At 32.9% G+C, this 21,599-nt stretch overlaps 1 protein-coding gene across 1 annotated transcript; it reads right to left on the bottom strand.

Moving 5' to 3' along the window:
• Positions 1-462: 462 nt before the first annotated feature.
• NRPC1 (nuclear RNA polymerase C1) lies at positions 463-18,904 on the bottom strand. The gene is made up of 27 exons (XM_023664058.2): positions 18,622-18,904; positions 18,401-18,530; positions 18,099-18,248; positions 17,833-18,010; positions 15,955-16,118; positions 15,670-15,779; positions 15,363-15,462; positions 13,853-14,068; positions 13,490-13,638; positions 13,255-13,396; positions 13,026-13,166; positions 11,733-11,921; positions 10,100-10,313; positions 9,917-10,010; positions 8,585-8,819; positions 8,119-8,310; positions 6,536-6,634; positions 5,344-5,547; positions 4,942-5,244; positions 4,499-4,646; positions 4,226-4,377; positions 3,560-3,715; positions 3,365-3,481; positions 3,166-3,251; positions 1,902-2,106; positions 1,624-1,826; positions 463-912 (listed from the first exon to the last, which is right to left on the bottom strand). The coding sequence occupies exons 1-27, from the start codon at positions 18,693-18,695 to the stop codon at positions 861-863; spliced, it is 4,203 nt and encodes a 1,400-aa protein (XP_023519826.2). The 5' UTR covers positions 18,696-18,904; the 3' UTR covers positions 463-860.
• Positions 18,905-21,599: the final 2,695 nt, after the last annotated feature.

Here is a 21,599-nt window from a genome sequence, read left to right as displayed (position 1 = left end):
TTATCGATAAATTTTTTTTAAAAAAATGGTGTTAATGCTACTTTTAAAATTTCATGATTACATTGGAAAAAACGGATCTTTGCTCTACCAAATTGTACAAACAAGCCTTATTATGAATAGAATGTTGCAAGTCGAACATGCACACCGGGATAATTCTCATATTTTTTGGATTATCGAGCTATTAAGCCTAATTTATGTATGGAAATTCACGTGCATATAGCTATAAATTTTAGCAAAATAAAACAAGATAAAGAGCTTGAAGTAATTTGAATTAATTAGTTTCTTTGATTTTGGGTAGGAAATGTCTAAGCGAAACGTGCACATCTTTAAGCCACATGAAGCCACCTCAAGCTACAAGTTTACACGAGATGGATATAAAAGCAACTGGAGAAAAAAATATAAGGATATTTATAACACATGTCCATATCAATCCATATGATAAATAGTCGAAAAACATAAGTATAACTCAATAATAATTGATATATATTTCTTTATTTGAGATTAAAAGTTCAAAATCTCGACAAATATCATGAATAATGTCAAAATTTTGGGCCTACCACAACTAGTTTGATAGGGTAGCTAACTAACTACTTGCTTTGTAGGCTCGACTTGTGACAATAAGCAAAAAAAAAACAAACTAGAACTCCAACTATATACAAATTCGAACTATATACAGAGCGCAACTTGAAAAAGCAGAACAACAAAATAATAGGAGTTTGCTAAACTGATAGCTATCACAAAGTAACTCTTTGAAACTGAGCATAAAACAAATAAATCGGCTTTAACTTCTACACTAAATTGTATAAAATGTACCTGCACGGCCATGCAACTTGATCAAATCATACTCAACGTCGATGAACTCATGATAAAATTGCAGGTGGTCCATAAGGCAACTGATGTGGCACAGATGCTCTGTTAAATACAATGCTCGATTAGCTTCAATATCCTTAAAAGTTTGGTCATGTCAATTCTAAATTATGTGATATCTTTGAGAGTATCTTAAGTATCTTGAACAATGTCGAAACATAATGTTGGAACTTCAATCAGGATGTTTATATTATGAATAGCAACCATAAGACACTGCAAATGATATCAATTCTCACACCAACAAAAAAAAAAATGATACGAACTAAGACATTTCAATCATGCAATATGAACTTCGAGAAAGATGTGAAAAAAAATGTTGTTCAATATGAACTTCATTAATGTATTAAAATTATCTCAAACAAGTGTTCTTACGTTGAGATATTCGATCAAAACAAGGTATTCGAATCTTACTTTCCCTTAGGGGGATTCCGTATCGTTTGGAGAGTTACTCAAACTTGACTTGATCAATTTTACTTATAGAGTGACTCGAATCTCAAACAAATGTTCTTACCTTGAAATATTCTATCAACAACGTAATCCAAATCTTACTTTCCTTCATGGTGATTATTCCTTATCGTTTTCTGGTTCTTGGATATTTAGATCTAAAGGTCATATACTTCAATATGGTTGTTAAATCGAATTCTCAAGAGTTACAACTATAAGTCAGGTCAAAGTACAGTATGGTTGATTGACAATTTCGACTTTTACGGCATAAAAAATGAACTGGTCTCGGTACCATAAGGAGAAGATTCGTACCTTTGTCTGACTTTTAACATGCCAGTGCCTAGCGGCATTGGTATGCCCATGATTACGCATTCACTAACTCCTTCAATCTTGTCATCCCTTCCATTCACAGAAGCATTAAAAAGATGGTCCGCTGTTTTCTCAAATGAAGCAAGCATCAATACACTTTTATCCATTTTTTGAATGCCAAATCTTGTGATTCCAAGAACTTCACCCTGTCACAAAGCCAAAAAGTTTATTACCTCAACCTATACACAACGCATGTAATTTTGTATCCCAACACAACTTACCCTGAATGTCATCAAATCTCCTAAAAGCATCATATGACGTATGTCTATGCTCATTCCATGACTTTCCATCGTATATTTTATCTCTTCAATAATACACTTCCTTGCAGCTTCGATGCCAAGCACTTGTTGCACTTCAATGATGTGATTACTCTTTGTGTTACACCCGTCAACTCCCTCAGTGCCCATAACAGCTTGAAGTCCCGTCCTAAGGAAAGATATAACACACATACACACACACATATATCATTATCTAAAAGGGAAGTGGATCCACTGTGGTGAAAAGGGGGAGGAGGTACATAAAAGAGAATATATTGCGAGGTAGCAGTAGAACCTTCATAAAAGTTCCTTGACATTGCTACTACAAATGGCAGGATCTTTCTCAGCAAGTCAACATAAAACTACTACTATTAGTTGAATTTAAGTACTTCTCATCAACCGTGCAAGATCAGATTTTTATCCAAGTTCCACAATAAACAAGTTATACAAGACCCCTCTCACTTTCACTTTTATACAACCAAAAACTAGTCCTCCAAGCTCCATTGTAGCAAATAAGGTTTTCATTTCACTAACCCTCAATCTTGGATAGAAAGTATAAGCAATTATCTAATGTTCAAACAGTAACACATTTTGATAGTGTCCTCTTTCAATCATAATTTATGAAGAAAAACAATTATCTAATGTTAAATTAGACTTTAAAACATTTCCAAATCACAAGATCTCAACCATTTGTCTGAAATGTTCAAAAGTAAAAAAAGAATAATTTCAAATAATTTGATTTTAGATGATTAAAACAAATAATAGATTTAAAATGACTCAAACTCCCGTGGAAACAACCAAAGCAACATGTACAAGCACTTGTATGACCTTCATCTTACTACAATTCCTTCAGGAAGACATGAACACCCACGCAGAAAAAACAAGGAAAAGGGAAAAAGCAAGTCAAACACCCTACCTACTAGCCTGCTTCTAACCCCTTATTTAATGTTTAAGAACCAGCATATGCTCAACAAGAATACTATAGCTATAGCCAAAGTCAAGAGGCCAAGCCTAAGAACGCAATGCTTCCTCAAATGGAAGATATTTTATCCTGAGCATCCAGCTTCACGAAAGTAAAAATGCAAGATAACTATCTTAAGGTAAAAATTAGCAGGCTAGATAGTTCTAGTCACTAGTATTTATGTTTAACAGAGTTTCATCAGTGTAAATGCAATTAAAAAAGTATAATTAATTAATTTGAAGCAGGAAAAAAAAGTCATAAACTAACCCTTCAACCAACAAACTGAACTTTTTGGCGTTCCTTGCTTTGTCTTTTTCCTCCTTGATGACGGCACGCCCTACAGTTTTTATACCCTGACATCCAATAATTTTTGTTATGTATCTCCAAAAAAAAATTTCCTTTTTAAAAAAGAAAAAGGAAAAACAAAAATTGGTCTATACTGATTAAAAAAGTTCAGTACGCTTACCTTTACAACAACTCCTGGAAGCATGTTTTTAAGAAAGTGAAGATTAAAATGAAGTTTACTCCTATCTGTGTCTTGAGGAAGAACTCGTAACTTTCTATCATCCAAAACATTAATATGCTGCAAAACAATGTGGTATTTGAGATAAAATGAAATTGAAATTATCAAACGAACAAAAGGATCAATAATTTAGCTCACCTCATGCTTCAGTTTGAGTTTTGGAGTAACGAGAATTGCTTGCTTGACAACATTGGCATCTACGTAGAGTTCTGCATCTCTGATTTTCTCCATGTCAAGCTTGATTTCTATTAAAGCTGATCTTGTACTCATTACAATTTGTATGCATTTTGCAATCTGATCAATAGAGAGATACCAGGAAATATAAGTAAAGATGAAAACCAATAGGTCCCACCACAAAACTGGGTAAAGGAAATTTACTTGATTTGATTCCATAAAACAAGAAAATTTTATGCCCCGCTCCTTATAGTACAATGAACCACTTATTCATGATATAGAGGTAACCATTCAGTTGACAGCCAATCATATAATTAATGTTCTGAAGTTCCCCATGAATCAAATTTTAACGTGATATATGGGATCAAACTGTTTTGCATGTAAAAAGAGGAAAAAGAAACCCTCTTGAATGTCTTCAATAGATAAAACAACTTCACTGAGCCTGTGGTTTTTCTTCCCATTAATAAAATACTTCGTATATCATACTAAATGCATATAAAAGACAGTCCAAGTAAATGTATTGTAGTCCAACAACATATCGGATGGAGATTCGAACCTCTAAATGATGAATTAATAAGGAAAAAGCATACTACCAGAGTTCAAAGACATAGTCCAAGTTGAATTACATACCTGTCCTAGATTTGTTTTCTCAATTCGAGCTTTGACCATCCGGGCAATATTGACATTATCATTATGCTTAAGTGCTGCAGTTACAATTGGAGTGCTGATCTTTTTGGCTCCATTTATAATTTCTTTGATACGTGGAACTCCAAGAGTAACGTCTATCAACAAGTTAAAAGATCACAAGAAAAACCAAAAATATCCAATCCAAGGACCTCCCAAATATTGTTTACAGTATGTTATTGTTCAAAACAAGGAAAAGAATAAAAACCCAAAGGATACTCATGCTAGCAACTCCTGCAAAATGAAATGTTTTTAATGTCATTTGTGTCCCAGGTTCTCCAATACTTTGAGCACCAATGGCACCAATGGCAGTTCCAGCTTCAATTTTTTTGGTATGATAGCGGGACAAGCAGGTGTCCAAGAAAACCTAAGATAAACACAAGTTACTATTAAGTAATAATAGTCAAGATTTCTAGGTTTGATCTAAAATTATTACCAAATCAAAAGTAGTTTCAAGTGAAAGAGAAAACATTATAATCTTTGCTATCAAGAATACCATTATATGATGTAATATATAAAAGAATTAGATGAAATACACCGACTTTTTACCGTGAATAAAGTAAACTATTTTATGAATTTATGTTTTAGGACACCAAATTACAATCTAACTAACTGTATCAAGTGACAATAATGAAGAAAACTAAGCGGGATTATAAACCAACCTGAAGTTGTCTGTGTGTGACACCAGCTATATTCTGGACTACCTTATTCCGAATCATAATATTGTCATTCTCAGAACTACCAATGACACTTTTGCCTACATCGGATTCATTATCAGCCAACAACGTGCTCCATGATTTTTTTTGTGCTTCAACATATTTGTTCAGAAAAATCTTTAGAGAACCAACAAATGCCGGAGAACAACCACTCTCAGGAGTAGCATCACTTTTTGAAAGCCTGTCTTCTACTGTTTCGGAAAATTCTGATGGAGACAAGATTTTGTTTCCATCAATTGGACATGTAGCCTGTCAAAACACAAATAATAATTTTAATATGTTGATATCAAAAATATAAAAACTTTGCAGAAAGGGAAAAATGTGAGCTTCTGAGATGTGCTTCCAAACCTTGGCTTTCAAAAACAACCGTTCAAAATTCAAAGGTGTTCCACTTTTTCCTTCCATTTGGGCTGGATCCATTCCATCGTCTCCATAACAGAATTGAACTATACATCCACCAGCATTTCGTACAGAGCTGTCATAATGAATGGATAAGTCCTCCAGTGCTTTGATCAATCTACGAGACATGTAACCAGTGTCGGCTGTTTTCACCTGAAAAGTACTATTCTCAACAATATGTACCTCGAAATTTTCCACATACTCATCCTAACAATAAAAAATCTCAAATTCATTCTAATACTATACTTTTATACTCCTCCCATTAGAAAGTCGAGACTATACCTGATTTTCTGTAGGACGGCAAATATGAAAACTGCTCTAGCACTTAAAAAAGAGCACTTAGATATGCTTTCCAAAGATTCACCCAGTTCTCAAAAGTTTAAATTACCGACAAATTATGACATAGACTTTATCTTGGCTATGTGACCACATGACCATGTCCTGTGTATATGAGATACTCACATTTTGTTGGACTCAACACATTTGAATCAGTTAATGCATTTAATGAAATGTTATGCCTAGACTAGAATCTGTGTCTTCGCTTGTGTTTTGTGCTTTTAACTAAATACGTTTAAGTTTATCTTATTTGTAAGTAATACTTAATCTAATAGACCAACTTATGCGGTGTATTTAAATACTATTCTTTGGTTTCAATCTTGAGGATTGGCAAAGTGATAAAGGCTGAGATAAGCAACCAAATAGAAATTCAATAGTTATACTGACCAACTTTATAAGAAAATTTTATTATTGTTTTTTCCACTCCTTTTGAAGTTTCTATCTTTTGACCGATGACACTCTTTTCATCTATGCAATGACAAGTTGTCTCTTGTTTTTTTTTTTTTTTTTCCAAAAAAGTAATGATAAGAACTTCACATTATCGTAAACTTATTTTTAATAACATAGCCCTTCCATGTATGCCTATGTATATAGAATGAGATGGCATTATTCTCCCATACACCCTTTTACATTATTGTAGCACCTCCTCATTCATTATTATTTATGAAAATCAGGGTCCCATTCGATTGATCAGTTTGAAATTTTTATTTCCCAGAAACAAATGGAAAAAAAGGGAAATAACACCGTAAAGCAAAATTTCCCATAAACATTAAATAATTATAATGCAAATGGATATTAGCCCTACCGCTGTATCCACAAGGCCTTCTCGTCCTCCCATCGTATGAAAGAAAAACTCTGTAGCTGTCAAGCCACTGTAGAAGGAATTTGCAACAAAGCCTTTGGCCTGCATTATAGTTGAGAGATGTTCTTTAAATTTTAAGAATCAACAATACTACGAACATACAATTCAACTATCTTGCATAACGTAGAAAACTTGGCCATTTAATTATACGCTACATCAAGTATCAATTTGTCAAAGGAGCTGATTTAAAAATACAATTGTTGAATTTTCATTATAACTGGCTGTAATATTGATTGTTGTGTATATTTATCGTTGATATTTGCAATATTGTTTCCCAAAGATTGATGGTTGTTCTTCTATATAAGAGGACCTTCTATTTGATTTAGAAAATAGAAGAAACTATAAAAAAAATTATCTTTCCAAAATTCTAGAATAATATTATTTGTTTTTATTGCAACTATGGGTGTTGCATCAATACTGCCATAAGAGACAGATAAAGAACAAAATGATCTTGATAACAAAAATGAAAAACTCAAGTGGATAACACCCTACAATTGCTATCAGTTCTTATAATGCTACATTAATTTTTGTGCTCACAGATTGTATAATATCCGTACTAAGGCTACTTTGCCTTTACTTGGTAGCATTTAGTCCAAGTACAATAGTTGGGAATGTCCTAGCAACCCAATATAACAATACATGGTTGGATCCTCAACAGATTTACCAACTAGAAGAACCAACACTAACAGAAACTGATTGCCCAAAGAAAATGCAAAAGCTGAACAACACCCAAATCTCCTTTTCCAAAGAAAACATGGAACTTTAAAAAAAGCAGCACCGTGGTCAATCTTAACACTAACTAGGCAACTGCCTGTTCCTTCTACATTGAAACAGCTTCTTCATTATGAAAGTTGAAAAGTCCAAAAAGAATTAAATTCTGCTTTGAATTATGCTTAACAGTAGCCTTTAACTCGGCTGAGGTTCTTCAAAGAAAGCTTCCATCTTTATATCTAATGCCCTCAGTTTGTCCTCTTTCTTATGCGGATGGTGAGGTGCTTAATCATTTGTTTTTATGGGTGTTCTTTCTCACCAGCTTACTGAAGCAGTCTCTTTAATATCTCTTTAATCTACACAGAAGGTTTTTCAAACAACCTCAATTGTAATGTTGTTCAGCTCCTTATTAGAATGCTACACAGAAGGTTCTTTAATATTCCTTATGCGGTTGGAATGTAATCAGATGGATTTTTAAAATAAACAATTGCGTTGGTTAGATCCATTCGAGTCAACTAGGCTAAATGCTTCTCAATGGTGCTCTCTGATCTTTTTCTTGGTTTTTTATTACAAGATGTTTGAATTGGGAAGCTTTTATATTTCCATTGTAATTCTGTTTTATCTCTTTCTTTCACTCTTTTCAGAAGTTTGTATCTTTTAAGCATTAGTCTTTTTTTCATTTCTTCAATGCAAAGTTTTGTTTCGGTTAAAAACTGGAAATAATAATAATAACTACTAAGTTTTCCAAATATCTAGAAGGCAAAAGAGAGAGAGAGAGAGAGAGAGAGAGAGAGAGAGAGAGATGCAAAACTCACGGCTGGAGTTTTTGCTTTTCTACGAAAATGGGGAAGGCTCCGATCCATGAATCCATCAGGTGCACGGCGACCCCCAACTGACTGCTGACCAACACAAGCAATCATCTGACTAATATTAATAGGAGATCCTTTAGAACCACATTGTGACATAATCAACGGACTATTTCTCCAATGTAGGTTTTGCATGCACACCTGCAGATAAAAATTCCAAGCTCAGGTATAGTGGATTACATAACAGACATGATTTAAAACAAACTTTAAAAGAAATAACTAATAACGATATATACTGTCAACAAATTATATAAAGACAACATTCATCCCTCAAGAACAAACACCAACTAATTTAGATGGTACATAAAGGTCCATATATCTGTCACTACATGTATATGTTCTTTATACACTGTAATTCATTGTTGCATCACAGGATACTTGTAATGTAAGAATGGAATTCAACCAATTATCTTACATTTGCAGTTGCTTCCCGAATACCATTTAAAATTTGAGTTATCTTAGCTTCCAAACTTTGAGCAGCATCACAACCGGCTTCAGGAGGTAAATTTCCTGTATTGAATAAATTGATCTGCTTATCACAGTCACGATAACCCTCCAAGATAGTTGTTTGTTTTTGTTTAATCAATTGCTCTCCCGGTTGCACATCATCAATTCCAATGGAGAAACCATGGTTACCTATCCACCGAGCACTGCATTTATGCAAATAATTGTATGATTTTAAATAGTATCAGTAATGTCAACAAAATGATAGCAGGGAAGAATGTCAGATGTTCAAGCTCCCATAATCCAATATGCATTACATTAAAATAAGTAATAATTGCTAATCAATTGGCAAATACCACTGCGCAGTCAAACTACAATCAGAGACTGCATTTAATACCTACGAAAAACTAGTTAACAAAAAATTTAAGCAAACTTGAGCAAAATGGATTTGTTGATCTTGTAGATGTAGCGTTGAGCATTATACACAGTTCGGTACTTGGTCTATGTTAAATAGTAAGGCACCTGAAAAGAGGCAAAATAATTTCATATCCAAAGTAGGTATAACCTTGTAAATACTCCCTTTTTTTATGAATAACCAAGCCTTCATCTGAGAAAAATGAAAAGATACAAGTTCAAACAAAAAAGAAAGCTCACAAAAAGTAGAGGCTACCTAAAAATAAGCCTCCAATTTAGCAAAATAAGACTAAGCGAATAATAGCATGTTTCTGCATGGTGTTTGGATAGGGCAAAGACCCATTCACACCAATTTTCCCTTTGGAATCCCCATTTAGGAGCCATGACTATGTTCTTTTCAATTTGGAGCTGCTTCTTTCATGATTTCAGTCTCCATCTACCAAACATAGAGGGTTTAGCTCTCTGATTGAAGGTTACTTCTCCACCCACCCTTTTGTGCCTGACGGTGTTTCTACAGCTCGTTGGGTTTGTGCGATTTTGTGAAGCCTTCAAATTTGGAGGAACAATAGAATTTTTAGAGGCTTGAGACTAAAGAAGGAGATGGGGTCCGTTCCACCTATCCCTTTGGGCACCAACCTTAGAAATTTTTTGTCATTGTCCTATAAGTCTTATTTTGCTTGATTGGAGCCCCTTCCCATTTAAGTTTGGCTCTCTTGGGTGTGGGCTTTCTTTGTGAATGCGTTCAAGGAAAGGTTTGATTTTCTCATCGAAGACCATCAGTTGGTCTGAACTATAATAAAAAGAGTGGGGGGAAAAGAACTCTTGCCAATAATGTACAAAATGAAGTGCAGCATAAACTGCATGGAACCTGTTACGAGTTACCAATTACCTCAGCTTAGCAAGACGATTCATGCAAGTAGCAGCAGCATGTGGCTTGTAATCTCGAAGAAGAATTGAATAAAGTCCATCCTTGTTGCCATTGCCTGGGATTAGCGACAGACACTTGTAAACATGAAGAGTGACATCTTTTTTTCTGCCTTCTTCGAAACTAAGAGTTACATGATAAAATTACCTAAAGTAGCCTTCCCAACTTGGCCAGATATTAGCTCACTATTACGAAAGTAGACAAATCCATCATGAGGGCACATAGTTTCTCGTTCTTTCTCATTTCCTTTAACTTTACTGTAGCTTTTCTCCTTAACTGTAAGATTCAGATAGACCTTCATACTTGCATGTGGGCGAACCAGGACACTGAATAATTGTTTGCCAGTCCATAGCTCAATAGGCTGCAACAGATACCAACCATAGTAAGAAAAAAGCACCATGTTCAAGTGAAAAAATCTCGCTAAGATACCAAATCAATATTTTGTGATTGTATGAACAGAAAATCAGATAAATTCAATAGCACAAGAAAAAAACAGGTGCAAACATTTAAGAGGCACAAACATTGGTATTATAACAATGATTCATATCCTATGTTAGGATAAGAATCTGACATACTTATGTCTTTTTAGATTTCAACAAGTGCAAGGGGTAGATTAGAATGGTTGAGAGCAAGTACCTAACTAAAACCAATTGAGGTGTATTTGATGATTTTCATATATTTAATTTTCTTTTCCGTTAAATATTTGTTTTCAACCAGGATTAAAGTATTGGTATCAAAATTTCAACTTTACATATGTATCAATAAAATATTAATATTGAAGGATATTTCTGCAAATCAAAAACTTTAATAAAAATTATTTGAATTAAAAAATAAGTTATTAAGTTATAGATCCTATTATTAGTATATCTCCATATTGAGATTAATAGATTATGTTTTTTTTATATATATATTTTATGGGTATTTATAAAAGATATCAAAGATGCCAATTAATCTTTAATATCAATGTCGAACCCTCCGATTTACAAATTAACATAAAGATGGTTATTTTAATCCTTGGCTTTCAGCTCATAATAATTAAACTTGAAACCTGAAAGATAATAAGATCAAACTCATCAAATATACAACATATCAACAAGTCAAGGAAACTAATCCACATACTCTAATAATTTAATGCCTTTCGAGAAGATTTGAAGAAACATTAAAACCAAATAAATACATGTAATATAACATATTAAAAGGATGCATTAGGGAAGAAACTTTCTATTTTCCTTTTTGTCTATTTCCTACTTGAATTATCGAGTGAATAGTATTAATTGTTTGAACTTTGTTTCATTGTATAGCTAAAATTTAGTTCAAATCATATGATTTGTTACAAACACAATAGCAAATGTTTCACTTCTAAATTTCATTGATAGACGGGCAGAAAAAGGATTTTCCCAAAGCTGAATGAAGTGATAATAAGTTTCTTATCGAGGGAAAAAAATGCATATACATATATGCATGTGTGTGTGTGTTGCATATCGAGGAGTTTTTTTTTTTTTTTTTTAAGAACTAGTGCAATATATGTGGGAGTAAAGGTTTGAATGTCCAACCCTATGGGAAGGAGTATGTCTTAACTGTAAAACTAGGCTCATGGTGTTTACAGTAATGGTTTCTTTTCTTGCACTAGAATACAAGAATAATGACTTTTAATTGAAATATCCACAATAAAGATTGATACCACACGCCAAAGTACATGAATAGTAAACTGATATAGTAACATGAACACAACACATCTCTAGTCACTGCTATTCAAAAGGTAAAAAAATAACCAACTCACTTTGATTAAAGCAGGTGTAGGCAAGTCAACCAAGTCCATGCCATCTCCCATGTAAGAACACATAAGAGAAAATGCTGCACGGTCATAAAATGTGTCTTTTCTTGTTATGAGAAAAGATGATGTCAAAAAATCTTGCGTTGAAGCAACTAAAATCTCCCCATTTTTGGGAGTGCACAGATTATTTTGCACCTGGACACAGAAACTACATCATTTTTAAAATATGAGTAAAATACTGAGCCGAGTAAACAACTTGAATATCAAAAAGGAATCATTCAATCAAATAGAAACACTTGAGATGAATTGATCATATCCACTAAACCTCACAAACTTAACCGCAAAAATAATCTCAAAAGGTCCAAGTGGATAACAATTTATTCACGGTAGATGGAAAGATCATCACATCACTGGAGCAATAAACCAACTAGATCCAAGCAACTGGATGTAATAAAAGCTTGTAAAGCAGAATAGCATGTAGATCATAGCTGAACTTGGTGAAAGTTACCACTTATAATATCAAAGAGAAAAGAGGAAAGAACGTTTCCCTGATCTACAAATTACTTTGAGCTTATTTGAGATAGGAGTCCATCATGATTTTAGACAGAGAACTGGCTTCTATACATGCAATACTTCAGAACTTTGGAATGGGTACATCAATCACGGCAACTAGATATATACCAGACAAATGATAGGGAATGTACTAAGGACGCTGCATACAAAAGGATTGTCCAAAATAACTGCATATATGAGTTCCTAGCATCTACAAGAGGGATTTACAGAAAAACTCGTACATCTCAACCGTTCCATTTCATAGTTTTAACTGTTAGGCCTCGTAAACCACATGTAAGAAGTATTTAAAGAATACATTAAGATGTTCAAAACTTACCTAATCTAACAGCTAAAGATCCCAGGTTTTATGTTGAGCAGTGATTTTCTTTTTCTGCTCTTTTTTATAAGAAGCACCACAATTAAGAGATGTGAGAGAGTTAGATGGAGAGTCTCAATTGGTCATTAGGGCCAAATATTTTAACAACCAAGTTTTACAAAATTAAATGTATGATTATTAGAAGCCCAGCGAATGAATATCTTACGGTCATCGTTCTCACAACTAAAAAACTTATCGACATGCAATTTAATGAATCACAACATCGGCAACAAGCACACATTATTGTTCCTATAATAAACACAACAGCAGCTGGGAAGTGAATCTAAAGGGTATGATAAAGGTGACTTGCATATCCAATTAATGCCGGCATTAAGTAAATAAAATAAGTAGTGATTTCCATTTGAATTTACCCCCATCAACAGAATTGCCTCTGTGCGAGCCTCCTCTGTTTGTGGAACATGCATATTCATCTCATCACCATCAAAGTCGGCATTATATGGATTGCAAACAGATTCATTGAATCTCAACGTCCTCCAAGGCATAACTCTCACCTGCACCAATGACACGGTAAAATCTAATACCACAATAAGTAAGTATAAAAGAGTGTTCATTCAAAAACTTAAACGACATTTTTGTTACCCTATGACACATGATAGACATTCGATGTAAACTAGGTTGTCTGTTAAAAAGAACAACATCTCCATCTTCAAGATGACGTTCAACTATTTCACCATATTTCAATTCATCAGCAAGGCGCTTTCTACCCGAAATCACCAATGACCTATAGTGCAAATAAGAGGACATGGAACATCCGAGACAACAAGTTAATATCAAACTTTGCACATAATAAAATTATGATAGTAAAATTTTTAACCTCATAGAACCATCAAGATGCCTAAGCATCCTTGCACCAGGATATTTATCTGGACCATTGCTGACACATTGTCTCAACTTCTCTATATTGTGACTAGTAACACGTTCAGGATAAGTTAAAATTCGAGCCATGAGTATGGGAACTGCAACCTAGACATAATGAACAAAAATAAGTTGAAACAATATTACTAAATAATCAAAATATATTTTCTTTTATAAGAAAAAGGTATATATACACCAAAAAGAAGACAAAAGAAACAACCTACGGGCAAAGGGTAGAGATTACCCCTCCCTACAAAACTAACAAACGAGAGCCTTCCAATTGCTAATAATTATTAAAAGACTATAACCACAATGTCCTCACCTCCGTAATTTTTAGATTAGGATCAGGTGAAATGACGGTTCTGCCTGTAAACTCAACACGCTTCCCACACAAATTCCCTCTAAATCGCCCTTGCTTTCCTTTGAGACGTTGAACAAAACCGGACAACGGTTTGCTAACTTGCATTGTAAATGGTATACCACGAACATCACTATTTATTAGTTGTGCAACTTCACTTTGAAGCATATCCCAAGATTCCTAGACAAGAAAAAGTACCACGTGAGATGAAGCATAATTATACTTTTCATATGGTTATTTACAATATTATTCAACTTAAAATAAATGCCAGAAATAGATTTAAGAGAAAATACATTCTTGTTATTATGGTTTGCTTGAAATTTGATCCTTTTTTGGTTTACAAGAAACAAGAATTTTTCATTTATATTTGAGAAGTTACCAGCTGTAAACTTTCTAAGGAATATACAAAAGAAGAAAGAGAACCCCTCTAGATTGTAACTATGCTTCTTGCAATCTAATGACCCAACGTAACTCCTCAAACAAACACTTTTGAGTCATCCTAAAAATAAGCTTCTTTGGAGGGACATTGTAGGGCATTTTTCTGGTTCACTTGGAAGAAAAGGAAGATTCTTTTAAAGACGAGCTTCCGTTTAATCAGTTTGTTGACACTATTTTTTTTTTTTTTTTCTTCTTTTTTCTTCTTCTTCTTTTTTTTTTTTTTTTTTTTTTTTTTTTTTTTGTTGCTATTACTAGGTGTAAAGGCTCTCCACTTTTCCATTACTATACATTTCTTCTCTTTTATCCAATTGGAGAAAGTTTTGTGTAACTCCCTTGAATAGAATTTTCACGCCCCCTTGTGTAATTTAATACCATCAATTAAATGGATGCTCTTTTTTATTTAGTAAGAAACTGATATTTCATTTAGAAAAATGAAATGATATATGAGGACATACAAAAAACAATCCATCAATTAAATGGATTCTTATCATAATAAAAGACTTCAAAAAGAAAAATGCAAATCATTTTCAACACGTGCTCTCTTTTTTCCTTCAAATTTTCTGACAGTCTTGAATAATTTCCCCAAAAATGCCCATCCTTCTTTGTTTTGGTTTTCCACCAATTGATGAAGTACAGATTAAAGAAGCTTCACAAAAGATCATTTGAACCAATGCAATGTGCAATCACCTACAAACCCAAAAGCTTAAGTTGATGGATTAAATTTAAATACTTTAAAACTCTCCCTCACTTGTGCTTGAGAATTTGCCCAAGGACCAACAAGTCATTATCCCTTTTTAATAAGAATGTCCCACAAGTCATTATCAATATTAATAGAGAGAAAATGGCATCCGAATACTATGAATACAAAACCTCCTACTCCAATACCACATTAAACCACCAACCAATCCAAAAGCTTATGCTAATGAGTTACAATGAACTTAAATACTTTAAAAGCAAGGATTGTTACTCAAAAGAAATGCAAATATAATGAGATATCATAGATATATATAAGAGAAAACCAAAGTCCAAAGTGTACCAGGCATTTGAGTTGTGAGTTTGATGTTGATAATTCTTGGCTAACACTAGCATTCTGTTGAATAATTCGTTTTAACCTCTCAGTTATATCGTTTTCATTGCTGCAACAGGAAAAAAAATCAAATTAAATAGCATCATTTGGAAATACCTCCTTCAACCCGCTTACAAAGTGGTTGCAATATGATGTCTTTTCTTCATTAATGAAAAGAACTGTTTCCTTTTGAAAAAGATAACGATGTCTTTACATAAATAAAAAATACAATAGTTTTCACAGTAATTCAATGGCGGGGAATAAAAAGAAAAAGAACCTTTGAGAACCATCCATAATTACAGAAGGACGGATAGCTATAGGAGGCACTGGAACATTAGTAACGATGAATTTCTCGGGTCTATCCGAGAGAAAAAGTAACTCACAGTCCTGAACAAAGAGGGATGCCATGAGAATAAAAAAGGGAAAGAAACAAAAATAATATTATCACATAGAGAAGTGTTATACAATACACAAATATATTGCAACGGCCACCACAACCCAAGCAAGTGTCTTGGGTGAGTGCCTAACTATAAACCAGATCCTGAGGATTATCAATATATACCTTATCTGACATCCTTTTGAAAAGAGAAAGAACTCTAAAAGGGTTCAGAATATCGTTAGACACATTATAGGGTGCCCTAAGATCCTCCGATACTACCCCAGCATCCTTGGATCTTGAACGATAATGCAGTATTCCCAACATAGATACAGCCTTCTTCACCGAGCCTACAATAAAATCATATAAATATATGTTCAATAACTATTAATATCAACACCTTTCAAACAAAACAAAACAAAAAAAAAAAAAACAAAAAAAAAAAAAAAAAAAAAATCACTTATCAAAAAGACTACTAGCGCTCATAATGATGTTAAAACCACCCCCCTACATCTCAATAACACATGCTCTAATATGTGTCTCCACCAGTGCATAATGATGATGGAAACACGTAACTACGAAGCCTTCATTCATCAAAATATAACCAAAGACCTAGAATAATTTGAAATTTTCTAGGACACGTTAACATCCAACGCATGCTGACATTGCCAAAGAGCTTCCATATATATACGTAGAACTGAGATTAAGAGCTCATAAACTTTTTTGACCCAATTCTAATCTAGTAAACAAATGAGTTTCTAATAGAAGTTGCAGAAGAAATGTCGGATCGCATATTACCTACAAGAAAGGAAGTACAAAATACAGCAGAATTTCAAGAGGTTTACACAACTCCCACTTCTTAAGACTTCAATCGTACCCATTACCATCCGAGAACATTTTGTACATTTCCTAAACTATGACAGTGCTTTTTGGTTGAATCAGTAAGTATTTTCTAAAAACAAAACATATCAAATAAAAGGAAAATTAGTTTGTTCTTAACAAGAAACCAAAATTTTCATTGAGTTAATAAGAAGGGCTAATACTCAAAGATCAAACCTCCCACAATGGGGAGAGAGAAACCCTTACACTAAAAAATGTCCTACACGTCCCAAGACTATCTAATAGTCTAAGCTCCATACAAAAGCTTACCCTTGACACCATTATCTAATGAATAAGTAGTGTAGCCTCACCTCCTCCTTTCTAGATAGAAATTAGCCCATCCCTTCCAACTATGGCTAGTAGTAATGAAGTTCATCATAAAAATCCCAATAACTCCTCGACCCACCATTCGCAAACGTAATATGACTACATCCATTATGTTCTCCATTTTCGAAACTCTCCAGGATAGAACTTTGATACCAAGATTGATAGAACTCACAAAAGAAAGAAATTTAAGACTATCTAACTTGAAAAGTACAAAATAAAGTAGGGTTTCAAAGGTATATAATCCCCACACTTCCCAAGACTTCCCATATCCTTTTTACTACTCAGACGTCAAACAACTTATATCCTATCTTGTTCACTTCCTAGAATAAGTTAGGGAAATTGGAGATTCCCAATCCCAATCGTGAGGGAAATGGCCCAAGAGTCGGCATTGGTGTATCCTAAATGTCAATGGAGATAAATTCACCGAGAAATCTAACCCAAAGGGTTTTATATTCAAGTAGGTAATACAAGAGACTAACCCTCTAAGGGGGAGCTATATTTGCAAGCCCTTTAAGATGTGGAGTTAAACAATCAATTATAAGGCCAGTTAAGATTCAAACAAGAAAATGGAAGGCCACTGCACCACGCAAGAACACGTGAAAACGAAGTGAATTGCCTTTTTATTTTATAATCAGGATCCCAATCATGCACGTGCGTTTGTAAATCTATTATAGTTGAAGATGAATTCCCTTGTCTCAGACATAATTTAGGAAACAAATAAAAGCAAGCACCCAAGGATGAGAGAAGTCTTAGGAACAGAGCTGAATAAATTATAAATAACATATAAATGGAAGTTATAAATAACATATAAATGAGCTTAGCTTGAGTGTACATCAAAAATAAAGGTGAAATCCAAACCATTTAAATATCCACATCCGGAGCACTTCATGCTTTTATTGTTACTTGTCAAGGCAGTACACTTCTTTATGATTTTTTTCGCAAGCTCACTCTTCCGCAAGGGTTCCAATTTTGGATTTCGCATCTTCCTCAAAAAATCATTATAAAGCTTTTCTTCCAAAAGTATTCGAGAACATGACTGTAAAGAAACTTCCAGACATGAGAAATAATGTTCCAAGAGAATTCACACTAATTCAGGGAAAGCAACACGCTTATCTTCTCAGTACCTTGCAAATGCATTTTAGTATTTCCAATATTGTAGTAAAATAACCAACATTGAAAACAGGCAGAGCAAGACTCAAGTATCCGTAATGTCCCGGGCAATCACCAAAATTGGCATGGCACGTTGCACATTTACAGCCCTTATTGGCAGGCCCCTGAGATAAAATCCCAAGTGAAAAGGCAAACATAATGAAAATATGAATTAGAGACATTTGCAATCATGGCCCCAGCATCAATATAAGAATCCAATACCCCTATCAATATAAGAATTATACCATTAATCCCCCTAACAATATAAGAATTATACCATTCGAGGATCCAGCAAGCCGCCGTCGATCGGTTTTCTAGTGGTATCATAATATAAACCTTTATACACCTGAACTTCAGCCATTTTGCTAATTTCAGATCCAGAGAAGGTACTGAACTGCATACTCTTACTGCAGTAAGAGCAAATAAAAATGTAGAATCAGACTAGTAACGACAGGTTCTTAATACAGCTATTAAGAAGTTAGACCAAAAGAAACTTACATTTTACGAGGGCCGACATCCTCAATGTATGGTTGTTTGGTGAACACCAGACCCTCCACTTGTGCTTTATTCATCTCCGATCAACAAAGAACACAACAATATGTGCAGAATACTCAGGCGAACGGCGACGGCGACGGCGAACGGCGGACGGAGGGTCTTTTCATTCGATTTTATATGGCGATTTCAAAGATTTGCCACCCAACCAATAGAACAAAAAGTTGAACAATCGATTTTGGCAAATAAAAAGTTGAGTAAAGATCGAAAACCCCTAACAAAACCCTACTGTTTGCAATTTCTAATAGAACAAAAAAGGAGAGATTTTTAACGGTCCACGGCTTGTGATACTGTTAAATCGATTTTAATTCGATTTTAAATTTCCTTTTTCTATATATATATTTTTAATATATATATTTCAAATAATTTTTTAATAAATAAATTTTATTCCTTCAATATAATTTCTATTAAATATATTAAATACAAGTAAAACATTCTAACAAATTTAATAATTTCATAAACAAAAATATAATAAATAATAAATATATATATAAACAGTGAGCATACCCCCTACCCAATAGTTATGTGTTGTAAGCAGTTGTTGTTGCATTTTTGCTTGCATATAACACCAATTTCAATCTTTCAAATCTTGCTTTCAAAATCTTTTTGCCCCTGTTTTCTAAAACTTTCTTTTTAAACTGGGGTAAGAAGCTCGAGCATACGTCGCTTGGCTGTAGGCAACGCAATAATGAATTGACTTAACTTACTTGTTGGTAGGAAGTGGGTGCCGCACAATCGCAAGTCTGCTGCCATTAAAAAATGCGATTGTGACAAGTGAAACTGAATATGGAATGGAGGATATAATCTTATTCTCGAATGAGAAGATATTTGTTAAATAAAATATTTAGTTCGAGTCTATGATTAGAATAAAACCATGTTGAAACTAATATATATATATATATATATATATATATATATATATATATATATATAATTAAATTTTAATTTTTTTAAAATTGTGATGATAAAATATTATATAATATTTTTCGCGTGTATAAGTTCGTTGATCATATTTTTGGTAGATCGATGCTTGCAGATCTAGATAATGGCATGGTCTGGTTATCTTATCTCGAATGGGTCACAGGTTAGTTGGCCCCTATTTAAACTATTTAGGTCTCTTGATTTATCCGTGTGTATGCATAACTAACCCAACAAGAGAGCTTTTCACGGAGTATTTTTCCAAATGTTTTAAGGTAAGGGTAAGGGTGCACGGAATTATTTTAAGGTAACGTGAGGGAACACTTGTGACCCTATGAGATAGTCGACATGTCTCGTTTTATCTTATACATTTTTCAATCATTTACTATCAACTTTTATATAAAATTATTTTGCATACTCGATAGGTTGGTATCGAAGTTTTCGTCTATTTTTAACTAAATAAAATGTTTCTTTTTTTCTTTTTTCCTTAGAAAGAATAACCGTAATAATATTTTAAATTTTTTTAAGCTTTTGAAATTCAACGCTATTTAATTTTTTACTATATATTGATAATAAAATTATACACCATTACAGTTGATTAAACGCTAAATTAATAAAAATATTTTTTAATTTTGCACTTTTTATAAAGAAAAAAAATACACCTAAATTTTTTAAAGTTCTGATAATACCCTTAAACAGAAAAAAAAAAAAAAAATCATTACAATTAGTTTTGGATGAAAAATGTTAATACATTGTTTCAAAAATAGTTAGATTTTTTAAGAGTTTAAAAAAATTTCAAAAACATTTTTCAAACCATTTTTTTAAATCTTAAAAAATACTTTTTCAACTTTTTTAAGAATTAAAAAAACACCTTTACAACTGTAACATTAAAAAATACTCATGAATTTCAAAAGTAACATTAAAAGGTTGGGAGATAATTTACAAGGTATAGATACAATGTTTTCATCGGTATAGTAGCAAATTTTAATTTAAAAAAAAAAGTAAGTAAAGAATGTCAATACTACTTTTAATTTTTTTTATGAATATTTTTTAAACATAGTACTAACGATATTTTTGTATTTGAAGGGTATTAATAAAAAGATAATCATATTTTTGTAAAATATTATTTAGATTTTTTTTTTTAATTTAAAGAAAATTGAAACTCTTAAATATTTATTAGACAGAATAGAAAGATTTATTTTTCTTTATTAATATAACCTTAAGAAATATTATTAAAATTTTTAAGGATTGGGAATTTCGCGACATTGCTTATGTTGAGCTAAGTAAAGATTGTGAATTTACAACCAACTAGAAATCTCGAGGCATTGCTTATGTGGAGTTAAGTAAAGACTAGGAATTTACAACCAACTAAGAATCTCGAGGCATTGCTTACGTCGAGTTAAGTAAATATTAGGAATTTACCGCCAACAGAGAATTTTGAGGCATTCCTTACGTCGAGTTAAGTAAAGACTATGAATTTACAACTATCATCGTTGCACACTTTTGACATATGTCATTCTTCCTTCGATTTCTTACGGTTAGTTATTACATGCTATCGTATCTCGAGCAACAAAATATTATAATGTTATCATTACGTTACAATCATTTTTTTAAAGCTGAAAATGCTTATTTGGTGTGCATTTGGCAAATGGGACAATTGTACAGGTTCGAACTCCATAGTGTTTAAAATGCTACACTCGAGCACAAAATTACTAAATCCAAACATTCTATACTACTCGGACGAAGTTTTTATAAAATTAGAGACCCAAATCCTTCTCGCTCGCCTCTCCTAAGACACGTTTAATAAAACATTAAATAATAAAAATAAAGTTTTAATTTAACCAAATATTTACTAATTCGAATTAAAATTTTAAAAAGGTAGAATTTAAAAAATAAAAAAGAAAATTGTTCGGTAATTTATAAAGTTTACGCATTAAATAAATATAAAATTAAAAATTAAGGGGTATATTTGACATTTTGCATAAAATTATTGTTATTTATATAAA

The sequence above is a fragment of the Cucurbita pepo genome, chromosome 20 (assembly GCF_057944985.1).
Source record: "Cucurbita pepo subsp. pepo isolate OVF chromosome 20, ASM5794498v1, whole genome shotgun sequence".
Classification (NCBI taxonomy): Eukaryota; Viridiplantae; Streptophyta; class Magnoliopsida; order Cucurbitales; family Cucurbitaceae; genus Cucurbita; species Cucurbita pepo.
The sequence above is the reverse complement of the archived record's forward strand: the minus strand, read 5'-3'. Positions and strand labels throughout refer to the sequence as shown.